The sequence below is a fragment of the Apodemus sylvaticus genome, chromosome 3 (assembly GCF_947179515.1).
Source record: "Apodemus sylvaticus chromosome 3, mApoSyl1.1, whole genome shotgun sequence".
Classification (NCBI taxonomy): domain Eukaryota; kingdom Metazoa; phylum Chordata; class Mammalia; order Rodentia; family Muridae; genus Apodemus; species Apodemus sylvaticus.
This window is the reverse complement of record NC_067474.1, coordinates 118,443,697-118,464,862: the sequence shown is the minus strand read 5'-3', so window position 1 is coordinate 118,464,862 and position 21,166 is coordinate 118,443,697. Positions and strand designations below refer to the sequence as shown.

The window sequence follows — 21,166 nt, the reverse complement described above, 5'->3', positions numbered from 1 at the left end:
AATTCTTAAGCAAATGGATGGAACTAGAAAATATCCTGAGTTAGGTAACCCAATCACAAAAGAGCACACATGGTATGCACTCACTGATAAGTGGATATTAGCCAAGAAGCTTGGAATACCCAAGATACAACTCACAGACCAAATGAAGCTGAAGAAGAAAGAAGGACAAAGTATGACTACTCTGGTCCTTCTTAGAAGGGGGAACAAAATACCCACAGGAGGAGATACAGAGACAAAGTGTATAACAGAGACTGAGGGAAAGACCATTCCGAGACTACCCTTCCTAGGGATCCATCCCATATACAGTTACAGAACCCAGACACTATTGTGGATGCCAACAGGTGCTTGCTGACAGGAGCCTGTTATAGCTGTCACCTGGGAGGCTCTGCCAGTATATGACAAATACAGAGTGGGGGCACTCTCAGCCAACCATTGAACTGAGCACAGGGTCCCCAATGGGAGAGCTAGAGAAAGGACCCAAGGAGCTGAAGGGGTTTGCAGCACCATAGGAGGAACAACAATTTGAACCACTCAGTACTCCCAAAGCTCCCAGGGACTAAATCACCAACGAAAGAGTACCCATGGTGGGACCCATGGCTCCAGCTGCATATGCAGCAGAGGATGGCCTTGTTGGACATCAGTGGGAGGAGAGGCCCTTGGTCCTGAGAAGCTAGATGCCCCGGTATAGGGGAATGCCAGGACAGGGAAGCAGGAGTGGGTGGATTGGTGAGCAGGGGGAGGGTTGATGAGTTAGGTGATTTTGGGGGGAGGGTTCAGAAAAGGGAATAACATTTGAAATGTAAATAAAGAATATATCTAATTTTAAAAAATCTAGATGAGGGGGAAAAAAAGAAATCAAACTCTATTTTATATTATATCTCCAAGTGAGATTCCATTCTCTTTCTAAAAATATTTTTATTACATGTAGTTATTTTGTGTGTGCGCGTGTGTGCCCCAGCATACAGGTGCGGAGGTCAGAGGTCAGCTTGTGGCAGTCAGCTCTCTTTTCCCCAGTGGGTCCTGGGAATAGGAAGATCATCAGGCTTAGTGGCAAGTGCCTGTCATCCATGTCATCTTGCTGACACTGAAGTTTCATTCTTAGGGAAAAAAAAGACAACAACATTGGTTCCTGGAATTTGGCTGCAGAGCTGAGTGCCTTTCCCTCTATGTTACCTTGCCTCTTTTAAGAAGTATTCAATATTAGCCACCTACCTTTCTTCCGTACTAAACCTGGTGTATTTTAAAATAGTTCCTCCATGCCAGTGAGAACCAAAATTGTACTAAACAGCAGGGCCTCCCCTGTCTCCCTTTGGCCTGAAGTAGCAGTGACCCAAAGGGCTCCCTTTACTAGCGTGTCCACGAATATGTAGTGTCTTTCCAAAGCCAGAGACCTCGGGGGTGTTGGAGTACACGGTAGGTATACCCTGTCAAATTTAATTTGCGTTTCTTAGTTACTGAGTGCTTGTGATAATCGAGCTAGTAAATGGTAGGAGCCTTGTTGTGGTCTCTCTACCTACTTAACCTCTTAGTACTTGCTTATGCACTCTTGTGGTTTGATATCAGAACTGTCATCATGCTTCAGAAATTCCACCCAGTGACAAGTTATTCCAATATTTTTTGTGAATCTTTGAAAAAAAAAAAGAACTTGTTCACAGTTTCATCCTCTGGCTTCCTTATGCCCGAGACCAATGCCTTCTGCTATCACAGATAGTAATGGTAAATTTGGTTGCTTATTATCTGATTTTGACTTTAAGGCAGTATACAATAGACCAAAATAATAATTATTGTGTGTGTGTGAGGTTGGTTTTAGGTAGGGTTCCAGCTATGTAGTCCAGGCTGTTCTGGAGCTCTGTCTGTAGATGACCCTGCTGTAGCCTGCTGTCCTGCCTCGGCCTCTTAAGTGCTGTTGTGACAGATATTGCTATGATGTCTGGCGGCATGATTGACTCTTTGTGGTGACAGGTGGCCGGCTGGAGGCTGCCTGGATGAGGATATGTTCTTGCAAGTTCTTTGACCCAGATCTGTTTGAAATTAACTGCGTTTTTTTAAAGGTGATCTTAAAGTGTTTCTTATGTTCGGCAGCTCTGACTTGGCCTTTGATCTGGAAGGATATGTTTTTATTTTGATCAATGATGTCCTGACAGCAGCAAATGGTGCATACGTGAAACAGAAGTTAGATTCAAAAGTAAGTAGCACTCTACGGCTTCTTCATTGGATGCTCATGGATGGTGGGGAAAGCATGGAATAAAGAAACATACTTTGGAGAGTTGAAAGGACATAGTGTGTATATGTGTTCATGCTAATACATTTATGATTGTAAGGCACTATGGTCCATGCCATAGTGGACCATCAGCACTCACCATCTTCAAAACCTGCCTGGGGTACATAATGAGGCCAGTCTAGACTATACTATAGATAGTATAGTGAAATACTATCTCAAACAAACAAATGAATAAACAAAAACCCAAGAAAACAAAACAATGATGAAATCTCTTTTAAGTTAAACTGGGATGTAATGCTGGCTTTTCTAGAAGGAAGTGATGTTGACTTAGAATGAGGTAGGAGACAGTGAGAAATATTCACAAAGAGCAATGTCTTCATGACTATGGTTGTATTCTGAAGACTTAGTGAGTCGCCGAGGTGAGAAAGAAGCACAGGGAAATTTGAGCAGTTGGCAAGTGTGCGCTGGAAGAGGCGTGGAGTGAGGATGACTGAGCTCCAGGGCGGGCACTGAGCCTGCCCTCAGAGAGCACTGCATTCCTGGGCCCAGGCCTCAGTTTGTGACTCCCATTGGCATGTGTACACAAGTGCTTTCCATAGTACTCTCTGCTGGCTCACAATCTGCTTTACATATAGATGCATTCAGTTGTGACTTGCATCAGTCCAGACCCTCAGAAACTAAGTGTTTGAGGCCTGTGCTATTGGCTGCATTGTATGGTTAAGTTATCGTAAGAAAACAGCTATCTGGATTTTGGCTTTCTTTGCCATAGAGCTCTTAGGGAAGGAGTCGTCCTTAATTTCCTAATGGGCCTTGTGAGGGCTTATATCGATACTCATCTCAGATGTCGCCATCGATATTCATCTCAGATGTCGCCATCGATTTTCCTGAGCAGCTGAGACGTGTTTATCTTGTAACTGCATCTTGTAGCTGCTGTGTGTTCCTGCTTGCATTTTATCTTAGTAAGATGGCCTTACCCATTTGGTTCCTTATCTGCTCTATTTTGTATAGAGTATTTCTGAAATTACTTCAAGTACATTTTAGAGCTCAGATGACAGATAAAAACAAATAATCTTGTTCAAGAGTGGTGGCAGTCTTCACGGATTCCTCCTGCTAGTTGTTTTGAGGTTGTTTCCAGTTGGCCAGGATTTTGCCTCTCCCCCAGAAAAGACTATAGACTGTATGGCTGTGTGGCAAGTTTCCTTATTCTTAGCAGGTTTTTGTTTGTTGGGGTTTTTGTGTGTGTGTTTTGTTTTTTCCTCCACTAAAGACACTACAGTTGTGTTGTTAACACTTTCTTTAAAGTGCCCGCTCTCCTCCTCCACTCACCCTCTTGGTGTCTGTGTGATGATAGGATTTTAACAGATGTTGCTAGTAACAGTTTCTTATCCTTTTTAAAAAGAGGAAAGATAGCAGTTTGGACTTACACTGATGTCACCTTTAGCTCATTTGCTGTTTCTCAAAATGGATGCTAAGGCCTGCTGCGCAGTGAACCAGCAGCCTCGGGTCTCTGGAAGCAGACTGCCCAACAGGCTTCTGTGATGATGGGCGTTGTCTCTGCTCTCATCACAGACATGGCTTCTGGGAATGGAAAATGTGATTGGTATATCTGAGAAACTAAACCAGTGGTTTTGTGTACTTAAAATTGAATTAGCTACATATGGCCAATGACTACTGTTTTGGGTATCATTGTTTAGAATATATCCCAAAACCTAGAAGACAATAAAGGTGTCTGAGGATTTTAGTATTTGAAGAGAGCTCTTCAGTTCCACACTTGGAAATGGTTTGTGGCTTACTTGTATTAAAACTAAAGCTTATTTATAGGTCTGGGGTATAGTTAAGTTGATTTCTTTGGAGATAGGTTTTTAAATTAATTAATTTTGAGATATGGTCTCACTGTGCAGCCCTGGCTGGTCTAGAACTTGCTATATAGAACAATCTAAACTTGAACTCATGAGTGCTGGAATTAAAGGCATGCACTATCATGCCCAGTGTAGCTTAGTTTATGTAGTGCATGCCTAACATGCACGAAACCCTTGGTTTAGTCCCTAGTACCACGGGAGCCAGATGAGTCCAAGAGCTCTATAGAGTCTAGGCAAAGGGATTCGAAGTTTACCATCATTCTTAGCTATAGAGTGAGTCTGAAACCAGCCTGAGCTATATGAGAGTCTGCCTAAACAAATAAATGAATAAATAAATGAATGAATGAACAAACGAACAAACAAATGAATAATTGAATCTGCATGTGGTGGCAACACTGTAATCCCAGTACTCCAGAGGCTGAACCAATACTATTGTGAGTTCAAGTCCAGCCTGTGCTATTTAGTGAGATTTGGTATTAGAACAAGGTGTAGTGTCATAAGATAGAATGACATTGAAGGTCATTAGAATGGGAAGAGAGAAACCAAGAGTATGAACATTTGTGGTTTTGTCACTTGTCAGTTACATGGATGGTGTCTGTGTTTGTGTGTCCTGCATACCCTCTGCTCCAGCCTAGTTCATGTTCTGATTCATGGATGCCTGTTGTCAAGGGTCATTCATGTAGTCTCACTGTTGGCCTTTTCCTGGTACTGTACAAAGAGGCACACCTTTTCATTGATACTTACAGTTATTGCTTATCTATTATTTGGTTTAACCTAGTGCCAATATGCCCACACTGCGATGGTTTTAGTAAATTAGAACTTAAACTTCAGGGCTGCTTATAATCATGGCCTGGTCAGCTTGAGTCCTGTGACATAAAGACTTGGGACTGCATTTCAGACTAATTATTTAAAAGTTAATTATTTAAATTGACACTTTTTAACTTTAAAAACCACACAACATTATATACATATATAATTGGAATAGTAATCTCCTTATGTTTAAATATACCTATCTTCTAGAACCAACTGAAATACTTAATTGTTTACTATCTAGGAGCTTGGGAAGTATGGTCTGCTCTATTACAATGCACTGTTCATGATTCTGCCCACCCTGGCCATTGCGTATTTCACAGGAGATGCACAAAAGGTAGGACTTTGAAATTTTGGGGTAATTTTCTTTCTGTTTATCGTCAAAAGATAGACTTTTGGGTTGTTAGAAAGAAGCGTGCTTATTAAGTGACCACAAACTGAGAATTTATTCTTTAGATCTTTAGCCTGCTGATGTCATGTTATCCTGCCTTCTTAGCATAAGCATTTTAAATATTAAATGGCTCAGAATAGCTCTCTGTGCCAGTACAGAGAAAGAATTGTTTACACTTAAAACATTTTGATTGATTCATTTGTACGTGTATAATGTGTTTTGATAATATGCACTCTCTGTTATCCGCCTCCAGCTCCTGTCTAACCCCTTCTTTCAAAAAGAACCCTGCTACGTTCATGTCTGTCTCTGTCTCTATCTCTTTTTCTGTCTGTCTGTCTGTCTTTCTTTCTGTTTGTGTGTGTGTGTGCAAGTGTGTATGTCTATAAATATTCATGTTCCATTGAGATTTTAGGTATACTTGCAGGAGTATGCCATATGGGTAATTTACTGGACCATGGGTTATTACCCTGTACCACATTTCTAAAGGAAATGACTTCCTTCCTGGAGCTGTTAGCTACTGGTGAGTACTCAGGGAGAGGCAGGGACTCTTAAACTCCTTTCTTACCTAGGATGAACTGTTGAAGGGTCTGATTTCGTGCAGGTTTGTGCAGGCAACCATACCTGATGTGTGTTGATGATCACATGGCCATCGGTTCAGAAGGCTTCCCAGTGTTCCTCCCTACCCTCTGCTGCTTAGATTTTTCTCCACCTCTCTTCCATGATATTCCCTGAAGCTCAGAGGGAGGAATTTTTACATTTCTATTAATCTATAAAGTAGGAATGGAAGCAAACTGTCTCTGAAAAATAAAAGATTCTGAAGTAGTAAAACTCTTGAGACTGTAGAGTTGTTTCTTTGACAGCTGCCATCCTTGCTTGAATCCCACCTGAGAAGGTGCTCAGGCTTGCACAGTGCCTTGACCACATAAATAGCAACTTATATAGAAGTTAACTAATTTTGTGCAAAATTTAATTAAATAAATACAGAATAGAAAAGCAAAATTAGTGCTAGAGATTTTTTTCTGTAGAATAAGCCCACAGTTTTAGAAAAACTGGTACAATTTTGTTATTTTACAAACTCATGAAAATGCAAAATTTTGCCAGTGATCTGTCCCAAGATTCTGCTGTTCGAAGGCAGGCTTCAGAATAAGTATGCTGCCTATACTTTCTTAGGCAGTAGACCATGTATCAATGGGAGCTTGGATAGAAGGTTTTGAAATTAGGCTGTTGATAAAGTCTTGAAGCTGAAACAGAATCTTGACAACTTATGATCATAGCTGTTTGTTTTGCTCTATTTTTCAAGGCCATTCTTTCAAAGAGCTATTTCAGACCATTCTGAATATGAATAGAAGTTCTAATGAACTGTAGCCTGCCTACCAGCAAGCCTAGACATGGCCCCAAAGTAGAAACTGCTACTGCTTTGACTAACAGTGTTAAGTAACTAGTCTTAAGTATGCAGGACACACAAAGTAACTAGGTTTTAAAGAAAGAGCCATGAGAAACTGACATTTCCTGAATCTTTATTATGTACTAGTCACTTACATGAAATATAATCTAGTTTTCTTAATAGCTATAGGAAGCTTGAATTATCAGTATTTTATCAAAACGGAAGGAGATTCAGAGACATTAAAAAGTTTGCCTAAGGTCACTGTTGGGAGATAAGATCCTACAGGCCGAGGCCTGTAGTGGCCTGCTTCCTTCCTGCAGACTCTGGCTGAAGCAGCCTTCACTCATGAGACTTGGAACTCGAGACTTGGAACTCGTGTGAAAGAAGAAAACCTGCCCCTCCAGACAGAGCAGTTGACTCTAAGCCTCAAGGCCAATGTGTACATGAGACAGCTGTAAAGCTACCTTGCTCATGCACTCAAGGACATAGCAATGGCGAGCTTCCATCAGGTGGTGACTAGTATCTTGTAACTACTTGGAATTATTAGCCAGAGGAGGTGTGCCTTCTCTCCAAAATGATGACAGTTTATATAGACATTATAGCAGTACTTGTACATATTTCAAAGTTCAGTAGTAGTTTAATCCCGACACGCAGAAGACAGAGGCAGGCAAATCTCTGACTTCAAGGCCAGCCTGGTTTATAGAGCCAGTTCCAGGATAGCCAGGGGTACACAGAGAAACCCTGTCTCAAAAAAAAAAAAGATAGAAAGGAAGGAAGGAGGGAGGGAGGGAAGGAAAGAAAGAAGGAAGGAAGGAAGGAAGGAAGGAAGGAAGGAAGGAAGGAAGGAAGGAAGGAAAGGAAAGGAAGGAAAAGGAGGGAGAGAGAGAGAGAGAGAGAGAGAGAGAGAGAGAGAGAGAGAGAGAGAGAGAGAGATGGGAGGGGAAGGGACAGGAGAGAAGGGGAGGAAAGGAGAAAGAGAAAGGCCCAAAAAAATAAATATGGCTAAATGTTCATGGCATAAAAAGTTACCTTACCACCTAAAATGGGATTAGATTTTTTTCTTCTTACTCTTCTATCTTCTGTATTTCAGGAGAGTATTTTTGTTTTCTCTTTGTTTTATTGTTTAATGACACTGTCGGATACAGATCACGAACATGTATTTTAGGACACTGATTTTGAATATTTTCAAATTGGGATAACGAAGTTGAGTTTAGAACCTGAGCTCACGGTTTGTCCTCTCACCCCCACTGTGCTTTGCACTGACGTGTTTGTTTAGTTTTCCTAGTAGCTCTTATGAAACATTTGTTAGGTGCAAATGGACACTGTAACACTCTGCTTCCCAGCTACTCTTGCTCTAGACGTTGTCATGTAGTTAAGTGTCTCATTGTCAGACTCAGGCAACAAGACAAAGAGGACTCCATGCCGTGCTCCCGTTGAAGAGAATGGAGTCTTCGTGAGAGCACGTCCACTAATGTCAGAACTACTCACTGGTGTAGGTTCTCAGGGAGAAGTGCTTCTGGCATCTCAGGATGGAAGTAGGTCAATTCTATCTTTTTGTGGGGGTTAAGGATAGATTATCCCATGTATATTTAGCTACCATGAACTAAAACATAGATCATGTAAGTAACAGTTGTATGAATTAAATTTGAAGCTTAGTATGTGATTCTAACTTTATATTCTTAAATCATAAGTCTTATATTTATGAGACAAGTCATTATTGCATTTTATTTCTGAGCATCTTCCCTATATTAAAAAGGTTCTGTGTTGATATCTTTTTAAAATGTATAAGAAATATAGTTTAACATTTGCTGCATAGGGAAGGTATCTGGTATGAATCTAGGTGGTGTAGGATCTAGCACCAAAGTGCTTGCCTGTCAGGAAATCTCGAATGTGTTCAGATTAGGAGGGATCAGTGGGAGCTGCTCAGCAGTGTTTACTATTTAGGTAAAGCTAGTCCTTAGCCAACCTCCCTTAACAGCCACCGCTCCTCCTTGTCTTGATAGGTCGGCCTGGATGGCCTAGAACTTGGTTGTACATCAGGCTGGCCTTGCACTTAGAGCAGTCCTCTTGCTTCTACCTCCAAAGTATGGGGATTGTGGGTGTGTAAAACCACACCTGTCTGGTTCTTGGTTTTCTTATCCATCAAATGCAACAAGAATGCTTACCTGTTTGGAGACTTGTGTTAGAACAAGTGATTGGTGGTGGAGCCAAGCTGACTTAAGGTATCCTTAGGACCCATAGTATACTACAACATGTTTATTGTCACATTATCAATCACATTTGTCACAAGCCTTGCTTAAATGGGTTCGCAGTAAAGTCTGAGGTATGTGGCAGCTTTTAGGTGTCTAGTACATTGGGCTTATGGTCAATTTGTGTCTATTATGGGCGTGCTTTTCATATATGTATTTGTGAACAAATGTGCATATGTGGCCACTTTCTATATGTAGACATCTCGTGTGTAAGGGTTTGCAAGTAAACTGTTTGAACCTTGTGCCTAGGTATACTTTACTGCTAGGGTAATTTAATGCTAGGGTGCATTGTAGCTTACAAGATGCTTCAACGTAAATAATTTTCCTTGATCCTTAATATATACCTGAGGAGGGTTGTTACCCTTTTTACAGAAGTTAGGAGGAGTCTCAAGGTTGCACAGTGGTGGTGTTTAGAATGGAACCTTTCTGATGCCTGCAGAGCCCTGGCCTGTGTGCCTGACTGCATGTGTCTCTAATAGCCTCTGCTGCACTGGCTGTAGGATCGGCTCCATTTGGGATTTCCATGCAGTGCCTTCTTACAGGACAGTGTCAGCAGCATCAGTGCTGGTGAGCAAGTGAGCGAGAGCAGAGTCTGCACCATGCCTTTGCCCTTGTTGGTTCACAGCCAAAGCGTTTTCATTTTATGACAATCAAGTGTTTATGTGCTGAGTGCTTCTCTGAAAAGGAAGACCATATTCCTGCTTAAGTGGAGTGTTGATTCCCGTAGGTGAGACAGATTGTACACGGATCACAGATCACGTAAGAGCTGTGAAGAGAGATCCATCAAAGAGGGAATGATGAAGAATACAGCTGGGAAAGTAACTTTTTTTTTTTCACTGTATTTCATAATACTTTATTAAGAAGGAACCTATGTCAGTACTGCCAATTTGACATCTTCAATTTACAAGCACCAATATTCAGCACACAGCTTAAGGCTATAGATTGCAGTCTGGATATATCTGCTTTCTCAATAACAGCCTTTGAACTCTCCATATACCTTAAAACCTTCACGTATTTTTTAATAGTCATCTCTCAGTTCTGAGACTTGAAAAATGTATTTCCAATATTCTTTAAGTTTTCAGATATTAATAAAATTTTATCCACATTTTTAAATCTATATCTACCTCCTCGGGGAAATCTGGATGACTATAACCAGAGCCATCTTTGGGGAATAGTCCCCAGTCATCCCCTTGTTTCAATTCTCCACATTCTGCCATAACACATAGTTTGGCAGGTTTTTCACCATTCACTTCTACATTTTCAAGCATCCTTGCCACACCTCTTATTACTTGACCAAATACAACATGTTTCTCATCCAAATGAGGAGCTGAAGCTGTTGTGATAACGAACTGAGAGCCATTCATATTGGGGCCTGCATTTGCCACATTCATGCTGATAATGAAAATTTTCATCTTCAAAATTTTTATCATAAATACTTTATCTACCTGTCCCATTATAATTTGAGAAGTCTCCACCCACCCTGAATCATAAATTTCTTAATAATTTGGTGGAAAGGACATCCTTTAAAATGGCAAGGTTTCCCAGTTGTGGATACAGTTCCTTTTTCTCTTGTACACAGTGCACAAAAAATTTCTGCAGTTTGGGAACAATATCTGCAAACAATTCTAAAACAATTCGTCCAACTCATTCCCCGCCAATATTTACATCAAAGAAGACGTATGGGTTCTTGGAATCGGAGGGCTTGGCTGCCAGGGATGGGTGGGACATCTTCACTGCAGGTTCTGGAAAGCAGGACACGACTACCTATGCACAAGAGGGGATCAAACTCTCAGAAAGTAACTTTATAAGGCTCATCTAAGGAGACTCTGAAGTGAATGGGGAAACAATTTGTGTGTCTATCTCTAGAGAGTAACCTGGGCAGAAGTAAAAATAGGTTCTAAGCTTTGAGGAGAAAGTGCTTAGCACTCCAAAGTAGTAAAAACCAGAATATGCGAGACCCTTAGTAAGGTGGGGGAGGAGCCTGAAGGTGCATTGCTCAGGATGGCGACTGCAGGAGCATATCCATGGCGAGAACATGGGCAGCTGAGAAGCCAGAGACCCAGGGAAGCTTCGCTTTTCATGAACAAGGAAATTAGAGCCAGAGAGGATCCAGACTTTGTTCTAAGTGCTCTCATCTCCCCACTGTCCTGCTCCCTGCTCCAGTCTGAGTTAGGCTGAGATGTAGACACAGGCCTCTGGAGTTTCCACTGCTGGTAGGAAGAAGTCACGAAGAGTTTGACTAAATGGCACCCTGCAGAGAAACTTGAGAACTGCAGAAGACTGGTAACCTCTGGTCCCATTGCTGATCCTTGCCTGACTTTGGGTAGGTCCTCTCTTTGCTCTCACTCTGCTATGGCACATGTAAAATGAGTCGGGCAGATCAAATGTTCACTAGGTACAATGCTTTCTGGAGCAAAGGCATGCTGGTGTGGACACTAGGCTCTGTTCCAACAGCTGGTGTGAGCCCGATGTCTTTGATAGACAGGGCTGATAACTGCTCTCAGCCCTCAACCCCAGAGCCAAGTAGTGCAGGGATGGCCACATTTTCTTTGGCTATTTAAATAAAGAAACTATGGAAAAATAGAAACTAATAAAGTATCCAAAAAAGTTTTTATGCATATCCATGGGAGCAGGGTAAGTATATTTTTTTCTACTGTGGAACCATGCAAAAGTACTTAAAAACTATACTTTATAAATTGAACAGTAAGAAAAAGGTAAAGTATTCTGTGATGGATCCTAAATTTAAAAATAACTGGGGAGGATGGGATAAACCAAACTATTATTATTCAAAGTTACCAGTTTTTGACCCAGGATGCAAGCTGAAGCAAAATTAGATCAAGCAAGGAAACTTACTTTTTGGTTAAGAAATCTAGCAAGAGGTATCTGAAAGGTCAGTTCCCCAGGGGAGCAGGAGTGGACACAGCAGGTGATGCTGTGAGTATGGACTTAGTAAAATTGGAGGCTCAGGCACTCCAAAGTTCCGTATAAATTACAACACAGAATCCAACTGAAAACTCACCCTAGGGCGCACATAGTGTAAGTGCTGGCCAGAGCCATCTTGTAGTTCTGTCCCTCCTTTTTTCCCTTCCTCCCTCTTCCTTTCTTATTTACAAAATCTTGGGTTTACTAGAGTGGTAAAGACCAATATACTTTAGCACTTAGTTTTAGAAAAGATGCATCTTACAAAAATACTCATTAAAAAATATAGCCAGCAGAGAAATATACCTGAGAAGTAGAATGGAGCCGGGCCTGGTGTCACAGGTGTCACAGGTGTCACAGATGTCACAGGTGAGCTGGCTCCACCCCTCAATGGCTGCAGCGCTTGGGAAAGCTGGGCACCATGGTAGAGCCCGCCCTAGTGGCATGTGTGCTGGAGAACTGAGAATAGTCCACCCCTGGTTGGGGTGGGATGGTAGAGCTAGCCCTACCCTAGCTACTGCAGCACTCAGGAGGATGGTAGAGCTTGCTCTGGTGGCTCCTGCTCAGGCTGAGCAACTCAGCTACCACCGAGGCCCAGATCCAGGCCTCTGAGCTGGCCACCCAGACATCCACCCCACCTGTGAGCTGCTGGGGCTTGTGAAGGAGCCACTCCTGCAGAGCCAAAGCCACAAGATCTCCATGACACAGGGCAATAATAGGATGTCTGAGAGGAGCCCTGTAATTATCCAGTATTGATGATGCAGCAGAAGCCTGGGGGCCTTGACCCAGACCAGTGACTCATTGCAATGAACATTTTGAGTAAAGCTGTTTGGGCAAAAGGGTATATATACTGTGGGACAGGCCGTGACATACCACAGCTTCCGTGGCAAGATGTTTTCTTTTTTTCTTTTTTGTTTTCTTTTGGGAGGGAGGTTGCAAGGGTGTAGGGCGGGAAAGATGGGTGGGGTTGGAGTGCATGATGTGAAATTTACAAGGAATCAATAAAAAGTTCAAAACCAAAACATAGCCAAGCTTGGTTTGCATCTATATTGTCAGAACTTGTGAGGCTGAGGCAGGAGGATAGGCCTTACTTTGAGGGCAGCCCAGCTAGCAGTGTGAAACTGTTTCAAAACCTAGCAACCAAAGCCCTTAGAGGCCCCCACTATGGAAGCCTGAGGGCCAGGAGTTCAAGGTCATCCTAGGTGACGCATTGAATTTGAGACCAGCCTGTACTATGTGAGACCCTGTCTCAAAACACCAAAAGTTTGTGCAGTATCCAAAAATTGTCTTCCTGTTAATAAAAACAATCTTAAAACAATCTTAACAACATAGGTTAAAAACAGAAAGAGTATCATTTGACTAGTGCCTTTCTAAAATGTCAGGATAGGTGTGTGTATGCTGTGAGCTGCGGCCCCAAGGGAATACTGCAGCACAGAGCCAGCCCGAGAATGGCCGAGCTTATTAGCTTCCTGGCCCCTCTGCTGGGTGCTCTCTGGTACCTATGCAAGGGCAGCCCCCTGCTGTGGACCTCACTAGGCCATTGCTGCAGGTCTCCCAGTGCATTGACTGGTGTCCTCCCTATGCTGCACTTGAGTGGCTTGGCTCAGTTCAAGGAAAAGTTGCTCTCCAGATCTAAGTAATTACTAAGCATTTCTTTCATGGCTAAGGATTGAAGCCTTTTAGGCGCCTCACTTAGTCTGTTAAGATGTACCTTTTTTTTTTTTAAGATTTGTTTATTTTATTTATATAAGTACACTATTGCGGTCTTTAAACACATCAGAAGAGAGCATTGGATCCCTGTTACAGCTGGTTGTGAGCCACCATGTGGTTGCTAGGAATTGAACTCAGGATCTCTGAAAGAACACTCAGTGCTCTTAACCCCTGAGCTGTTTATCTCTCCAGCCCCATTTTTTTTTTCCAGGATCACTCTGTGGACCACACAGGTTTTTTTTTTTTTTTTTTTTTTTTTGAGATCCTATAGTATTATTTCTTTCACATACATAGATACACATCTCTGTCTCTCTGTGTCTCTGTCTCTCTCTTCTGTTTTTTTGAGACAAGGTTTCTCTGTGTAGCCCTGGCTGTCCTGGAACTCACTCTGTAGACCAGGCTGGTCTCAAACTCAGAAATTTGCCTGCCTCTGCCTCCCAAGTGCTGGGATTAAAGGCGTGTGTGCCACCACTGCTCAGCGAGACACATCTCTTATATTTAGGCTTTGGTGTTCACCTTGTAAAACAAGTATGTTGGATCGGGAATTCTTTACCTACATATGAATGGGTCTGTCTCTGTTTGCATATTCTTTAGCTATCTTTGTCTTTGAGGCTGTTCCTTTTAAAAATAGGAGGCAGTGACTCAGTAGGTAAGATGGGATGTGATTTGTTACCACATACAGGGTTAGAGCCCTGAGGGGAGAGAGTAGAGTAGTGAAACTGTCTGGGCACTAGTTTCCTATCTAAGGAAGGAGCAGGGTGCAGCGGGAGAGAGGGTTAGAGTATGGAGTGGAATACGTGGGTAGCCCAGGGCCACTGCCCTTGGCCTAGCTTTTCTCAGGGAGAGAACTGTGGAGATCATTTGTACTGCTAATATCTGTCTGCCTTGGCAAGTTTCCTGGCAGCTTACTGCTGGGTAAGGACTCAAACTTCTTCCTCAGTAGTTTTCAAAGTGACATGATATCATTCTTGCTCTTCTTCCTTAAATATATAGTAGGTATTTATGTATTTCACTTATTCTGTGACTATTTCAAAATGTATACAATGTATGTTGATTATATCTATCCCCCACTCCCCCTCACTCCTTAAGAAAACTCCCTAACCCTTCTTCTTTGTCTATCTCTGTCTGTTTCTGTCTGTCTCTCTCTGTCTCACTGTCTCTGTCTCTCTCTGTCTCTCTGTCTCTCTCTGTCTCTCTGTCTCTGTCTCTCTCTCCCTCTCTCCCCTCCCCCCTCCCTCTCCCCCCCCCCTCTCTCTCTCTCTCTGTCAGTGTTGCCTGCCGGAATAGTAACTAATCCTCCTGGCTTGAGTTTGTGCAGGCGATCGTATTGCAGAGTACCACCTTCATAGACACTCCCTTTTCTGCCAGTTTAAATAACCCAGGCAACTAAAGAACAAAGTTTTTTTTTCAATTATTTTTATTTAACCAAAAAACGTATTCAAAAAACAAGCCAAAAATTTCTCATCCAAGCCAAGTGTGCCTGATTTCCAGAGGTGGTTAGTTTATTTTCATTTTGCCTTTTGAGTTTGTGATATTCTTGGTTTTGGAAGTTTGAATGCCCTGTGGTCATGCACTGGGCCAGCAGCCCATGTAGAACTGGAAACTTCCTTCCAAAAAGAATGACACTTAAAGGAGCAACTTGTATAATCTGTAATACCAGCTGTCACTGAGCAGATTGCAGCCTGCAGGCCTGTGTGTGGCACAACTTCTAGTCAGTTCTGTACCACACGGCATGACCAGGCAGGCCACCCTCTTCATAATGCTTTTTACTAGTTTTCTCAAGAGGTAGTAGCTTTGTTTTGTTTAAAACACTTTTTTCCCCCTGAGTGATGAAGTTCATAGTCACTGTGCCATTTGTACTTCCTAGTTTTAGGAAGAATAAAAGTTTGCATACAAAGCAACCACTGAGAGCTCACAGTGGAAGAGCCCTGGAGAGCACGTCTCTGTCTGTACCTTCCAGACATATTTAAAGTGCCCTTCCATTCTCTTTGTTGGTCCTCACAAAAGGCAGCTGGAATGCGCTTCTCCTGCTTCTGTAATACAGAAGTCAAATAGCATGTCCATGGCCTCCAGAAAGATAATTGCAGAGTTAGATGTGTTTCTGCCCTTTTGATGGATGGTGGCAAATGGTGATTGAACCCATGGTCTCATGTTGCTAGGCAAGTGGTCTGCCACTGAGGTACACCTCAGCCTGAATTACCTTTAACTTGTTGATCTAGGAAGAGTTTCTATATAGAGGCATAAAGGAGAAAATAGCATATGTTGTTTTCCCAATTGTGTGTTAGTACAGTGAGAGGAGACAAGTGGTCTGAGACATTCCACCCTTCAGGACCTCAGTTTAGGTAAAGACTAAACAAAAAGGAAAAGAAAAAAAAAATTCAGAGTGAGTGAAGGATTTAGCAGAATGATGAGGCTTAAAGGGGGGAGTATAGGGGTTAGGTGAGTGTGGCTAGGCGGCATGGGGGAAGGTGTCCAGGTGGGCCCTTGCCTGGGCACCTCCGCCCCTGAGGGACCACACACACACAGACATGGTATAGAATAGAGTTTATTCAGAATAGGGGATGGGAGTTAGTGGTAGAGAGAGAGAGGGAGAGAGAGAGAGAGAGAGAGAGAGAGAGAGAGAGAGAGAGAGAGAGAGAGAGAGAGAAGGCCGGCCATGACCACGTGGAGGGGGGGAAGAGCCCCAGGGGCAGAGAGGTGAGAGTATGTGGGAGAGTGGAGAGCAAAGAGAGAGAGGAGGAGCAAGTAGCCCCTCTTATAGTGGGCCAGATCTCTGGGGCGGGGCATACCTGGCTATTGCCAGGTAGGTGTGGGGTGGAGCTTAGACAAAACCCCAACATTCCCCAATGTTTGGTTAATTAATAAAAGAAAAAGAAAAAAAGAAAAGAAGTGACGGCGAATACGCGAAGCAGGAATAGGGTCGTTGTTGTGATCTGGCTGCTTCATGCTGACATTGGGGCGGCGTGTCTCTGGGGAACCTAGAGAAAGGGGTATGGGGGAGTGATTGTCCAGTCTCAGGAGGACTGGCTGCTTCCTTGCTGTCCAGGATTTGTAGAGCCATTTGAAAATAGGTCAGGAGAACAGGTCCAGTAGAAGCTGTCTGCGTCTGGAGAAGCTGAGAGGAGATTGGAGCATCTGAAGGTTGCTTCTCTGGAGCTGTCCTGGATATGGCAAGGGCCTGGACTTAACAAGATGTTGTAACACATTAGTATAGTTAGGGAATAAGACTAAGTACATTTGGGAGAAAGGAAAATTTTCTTAAGATGTACAATTGAAACCCAGAGGAATCCCACCCTTTGGAAAGGTAGTAAAGTGGGAACTTGGGCAGATGTACTTATCTGGATGGAGCCTACTTGGTCCATGAGCAGTAGATTTGGGTAGGTTTCCTGTAGCTGACAAGTTTATTAAAGAGATAACAACATGAGTTAACCACATGAACAGTCTTTAAGATGAGCCTTTGTGGATCAGAAGGAATAGAATTGAAGGTTGGGACAGTGACAGAGCAAGAAGAGGAAATATGCGCTAGTGGTCTGCTACATAAATAGATTCCTAAATGTTGTTATTTGGTAGTCATATGATGTTAGTTCCTACACAGAGCTGGACAGAGAATGGCTATTCCTGGTTTAAGCTAGCCTGAGATAAGGTAATTAGCCTCTGGACCTGCAGCATTATGGCCTTTCCAACTAGTCAGAAGTTCTAATCAGTAAGTAGATCCAACTTCACAGCCAGCTTTCTTCCAGGAATTGTCCTTGACAAGATAAAGCAGTGTTTACAAATTAATTTTTTAAAATTAAGTAAAAAAAATGAAATGAGCATGATGCTCCATGCCTTTAATGGGGATGGGAAACAGAGAAAGGCAGCACCCTGTGAGTTCTAGATCAGCCGGCCTACATAGAGTTGGAGACTACCAGGGCACATAGTAAGACACAATCAAAAAAGCAAAAAGTGTATGAGCTGGCTTATTACTCTTGGATTTTCTTTTATAAACAAAAATATAATGTGGTTTGGAGGGACCTTGTTCAGGTTTACTTGAGGGAGGAGAGCTAATATTGGCCAAAGCAAAGATTGCATGCATTCTGGCCCAAAGCAAGCACAATCCATTTGTTGTTTTCAAAACCTGTGTTTGAGATAAGAGGATGTTAGCATCTTAGCAGCTGTGTTGAAAGCTTTGACTTTTAAACAGCAGCAAATGTAGAGCAAACCATAATGGCTTTTTTGTCTTTCCAGTTTCTCAGATTCCCTGGTTTTCTTCTTGCTCAGTGTAGATGGAATGACTGACTGTGCTATAGGGCAGGACACACACCTATGAGCAGGATAATTGTGTGCTTCTGAGTTTAGTGCATAGTGTCTGAACTATGTAACTATAGTAAGGAGTAACTTTTATTGCCTTCCCTCCTTCTCTCTCTCCCTCCCTCCCTCCTTTCCTTCCCCCCTCCCTCTTTCCCTCCTTTCCCCCTCCTTCTGTCCTTTCTTCATTCTATCCTCTCCAGTGCCCTCTTGTGGCAGAGGGAGCAGGTCCTTGTATGTTGTAAGGACTGCTTGGGTCCTATTTATCCCGCAGCTGTGTTTTCAAGTGGCTGTTTCTTGCCATAGTTACAGCCAAAGTTCTATCTCTTCCTGTGTTAATGCCAGAATACAGCAGGCTGACTAAGTTTCTACAGGGGCAAGCCAAATACTTAGGGTAAGGAGCAGGAATCCCAGGAGAAATCTTTTTGTTGTTGTTGTTGTTGTTTTTTGGATTTGGTTTTTTCGAGACAGGGTTTCTCTGTATAGCCCTGGCTGTCCCGGAACTCACTTTGTAGACCAGGCTGGCCTCGAACTCAGAAATCCACCTGCCTCTGCCTCCCAGAGTGCTGGGATTATAGGCGTGCGCCACCACTGCCCAGCGAGAATTCTTTTTCACCTTTGAATATTCATGACTGGAATAAAATCTAGTGTTTCATATAAACAGAGCCTTAAGACTCAAAAAAAAATAAAAAAATAAAAAAATAAAAAAAAGCCAGGCAGTGGTGGCACAGGTCTTTAATCCCAGCACTTGGGAGGCAGAGGCAGGCAGATTTCTGAGTTCGAGGCCAGCCTGGTCTACAAAGTGAGTTCCAGGACAGTCAGGGCTACACAGAAACCCTGCCTTGAAAAAAAACAAAAAACCAAAACCAAAAAAAAAAAACCCAAAAAACAAAAATAAAATAAAATAATTAAAAAAAAAAACACAATGCTGGGAAAAAAAAAAGACTCAGAGTTTGCAAACTCAGGCCTGCCTATATCAGTCCAGTGGCCTGCTGTTAGTTGAGTGTTGTCTTCTGGAGATAATAAGACCTTTACTCTCCATCTCTCACAAGTATTATGACTGTTGGTTTCTGCGCAAAAGATCCTGTTTGCTTGCTGTGCGCTCGTGCAGGCCGCGCGGGCCGCAGGGATGTGGTGGAGACAACGTGGGCCACAATGAGATACACCAGGCCAAACAGTTCCATGTGGGACTTTATTTAAGATGGGGAAGGGGTAGCGGGCAGGAAGGAAAGAGAGAAAGAGAGAGGAAAAAAGAGAGTGGGGAAGAAGCGCTGCCTGGTTATATACCGGTGGTGATGTAATTACAGGTAAAGGTAGGCTATGGAATTCTGGGTAAACTGCGGCTGTTGCTTTGGCAACAGACCTATACATTGTCTTAATTGTCGCTTGTATGATGTCACAAGCCTCACAGGTCTCGGTACCTACACTGACAGCCGAATAGCATGATGTGGACAGAAGCTCCCCCCCACCCCAAAAAAATTTACCAAGCAGTACTTTAACTGTTTTGGTTTAGCAAGCATGAATAAACTGCCCTTAGCACAGTGCCCCAAGATGTCAGAGTTGTACTCCTAGGCTCAGAGCTGAGAGAAGGCGCTCAGGGCTGGAATGTTGATGACTGTTACCTCACAGATGCTCATGTGCTCATCTGTGTGACTTATTATAATTAAGGAGAGTCACTGAGAATGTATCTGAAAGCTTGTAGAAACCAGTCACGGGAAAACAAGATTTTGGAGGGGCCAGAGAGATGGCTTAGAGGGCAAAGGCACTTGCCATCCAGGCCAGTGACCTGCGCCTGCCCCCTGGAGCCCACATAGTAGAAGTGGGAACCAACTCCCCTACATTTTCTTCTGAATGCATGGCATGCACATTCCCCCCCCCCACCCCCACACACACATAAGTAAACAGAATCTCTGGGAGGGCGGGGTGGGGGTGGGGTAGATGGGGGTGGGGGGGTGGGGCTCAGTGGGTAAGAACCTGAGTTTCTATCCCCAGCAGCCGCGTACAAAACAAAACAACAGCAGCAACAGGCAAGGCTATGTATACTAACGCCCAGCCTGAAGGGAGAGACAAGAGCTCACTAGAGAGGCAGCCTGCCTAAAACTGGAGCTTCAGGGTTCTGTGAGAGACCCTGTTTGGCAGCCGTAAGCTGGGCAGTGAGAATGTGACCTCTGAGGTCTTGCTCTGGCCTCTGCATGGCTGCAGGTGCACATACGGGCTGTGCAGCTGGAAACTCGGGTGTGTACGCTCTCACACACAGAGCAAAATGTTTGGGCAAATGTTTCATAAAAGAAATACTAACATTAAGTAAGCATCTTAGAAATACTTGTTGAGGCTGGACAGATGACTTAGCAGTTAAGATCACTGATTGCTCTTTCAAAGGTCCTGAGTTCAAATCCGGGCAACCACATGGTGACTCACAACCATCTGTAATGAGATCTTATGCCCTCTTCTGGGGTGTCTGAAAACAGAGTGTACTTACATATAATAAATAAATAAATCTTTTTTTTAAAAAAAAAAAAGAAAGAAAAAAGAAATCCTCACGTGTTAGTCAATAGAGAAATATAAATTAAGATTGCAAGAGATCACTTAGTCCTTGGTAGATTGGCCCCAGACAGTTTTAAGTGTGTCACAATGCAGAGCAGTGAGAATCCCAAACAGTGCTAGTGAGGATACAATTAAGTGCTGCACTGTGGGAAACAGTGGGCAGTTTCTTATAAAGGAAAGATAAACTTACCTAAAGAAACCCTCAATCTCACGGTCCAAGGGTTACATAAGATAAATGAAAATGTGGCCACAGAAGTTCACTGCAGCTTTATTTTAAAGAACAAATTATGTGGGAGCAGTGCAAATGGAAGTCCCTTGAGAGTGATTCAACAAACTGTATTATATTCTCAGGGTGGAATGCTGTTATAACTGACAGTATGGATGAGTCCATGACAAGGTTTGCAGGACCTGGATTAGTCAGAGTTATGCCAGCATAAGGAGAAAGACTCAGAAGAGCTTGTACTATACAATTGTACCAGAAGTTGTTAGACAGCAAAGCTGTCCTAGTGGTACGGAGCTTCAGCCAGGAGAGAGTTAGACCCCTTGGGACTGGAGTCACAGATGCTTGTAAGCCACTTTGTGGGTGCTGGGAATCAGACCCAGCATGAGATTCTTGGGGAAATTTCAATTTCTTTGGGGCCCATTGTTTTAATAGTCAGATTAATAATAAGTTTTAATAGTCAGATTGAGAGACACAGTGAGCCTTTAGAATATCTTCATTTCTGCCAGGCCTGTTATGCTAGCAGAAGTACTTCAGATGTGTCCAGGGCTAGAAATAAGGGCCCTTAATTG

General features: G+C 43.0%; 1 protein-coding gene and 1 pseudogene across 2 annotated transcripts in view; one reads left to right on the top strand and one right to left on the bottom strand.

Moving 5' to 3' along the window:
• The window catches only part of Slc35d1 (solute carrier family 35 member D1), a 51,336-nt gene that overhangs the window by 6,818 nt on the left and 23,352 nt on the right, over positions 1 to 21,166 (top strand). The window contains exons 7-8 of one of the 2 annotated variants that reach the window (XM_052176873.1): positions 2,083 to 2,185; positions 5,135 to 5,227. In XM_052176873.1, the coding sequence (XP_052032833.1) occupies positions 2,083 to 2,185; positions 5,135 to 5,227 (196 nt within the window). The remainder of the gene's footprint in view (positions 1 to 2,082; positions 2,186 to 5,134; positions 5,228 to 21,166) is intronic. The other variant, XM_052176874.1, reaches the window with a different exon arrangement.
• On the bottom strand, positions 9,705 to 10,361 carry LOC127681008 (peptidyl-prolyl cis-trans isomerase D-like; annotated as a pseudogene).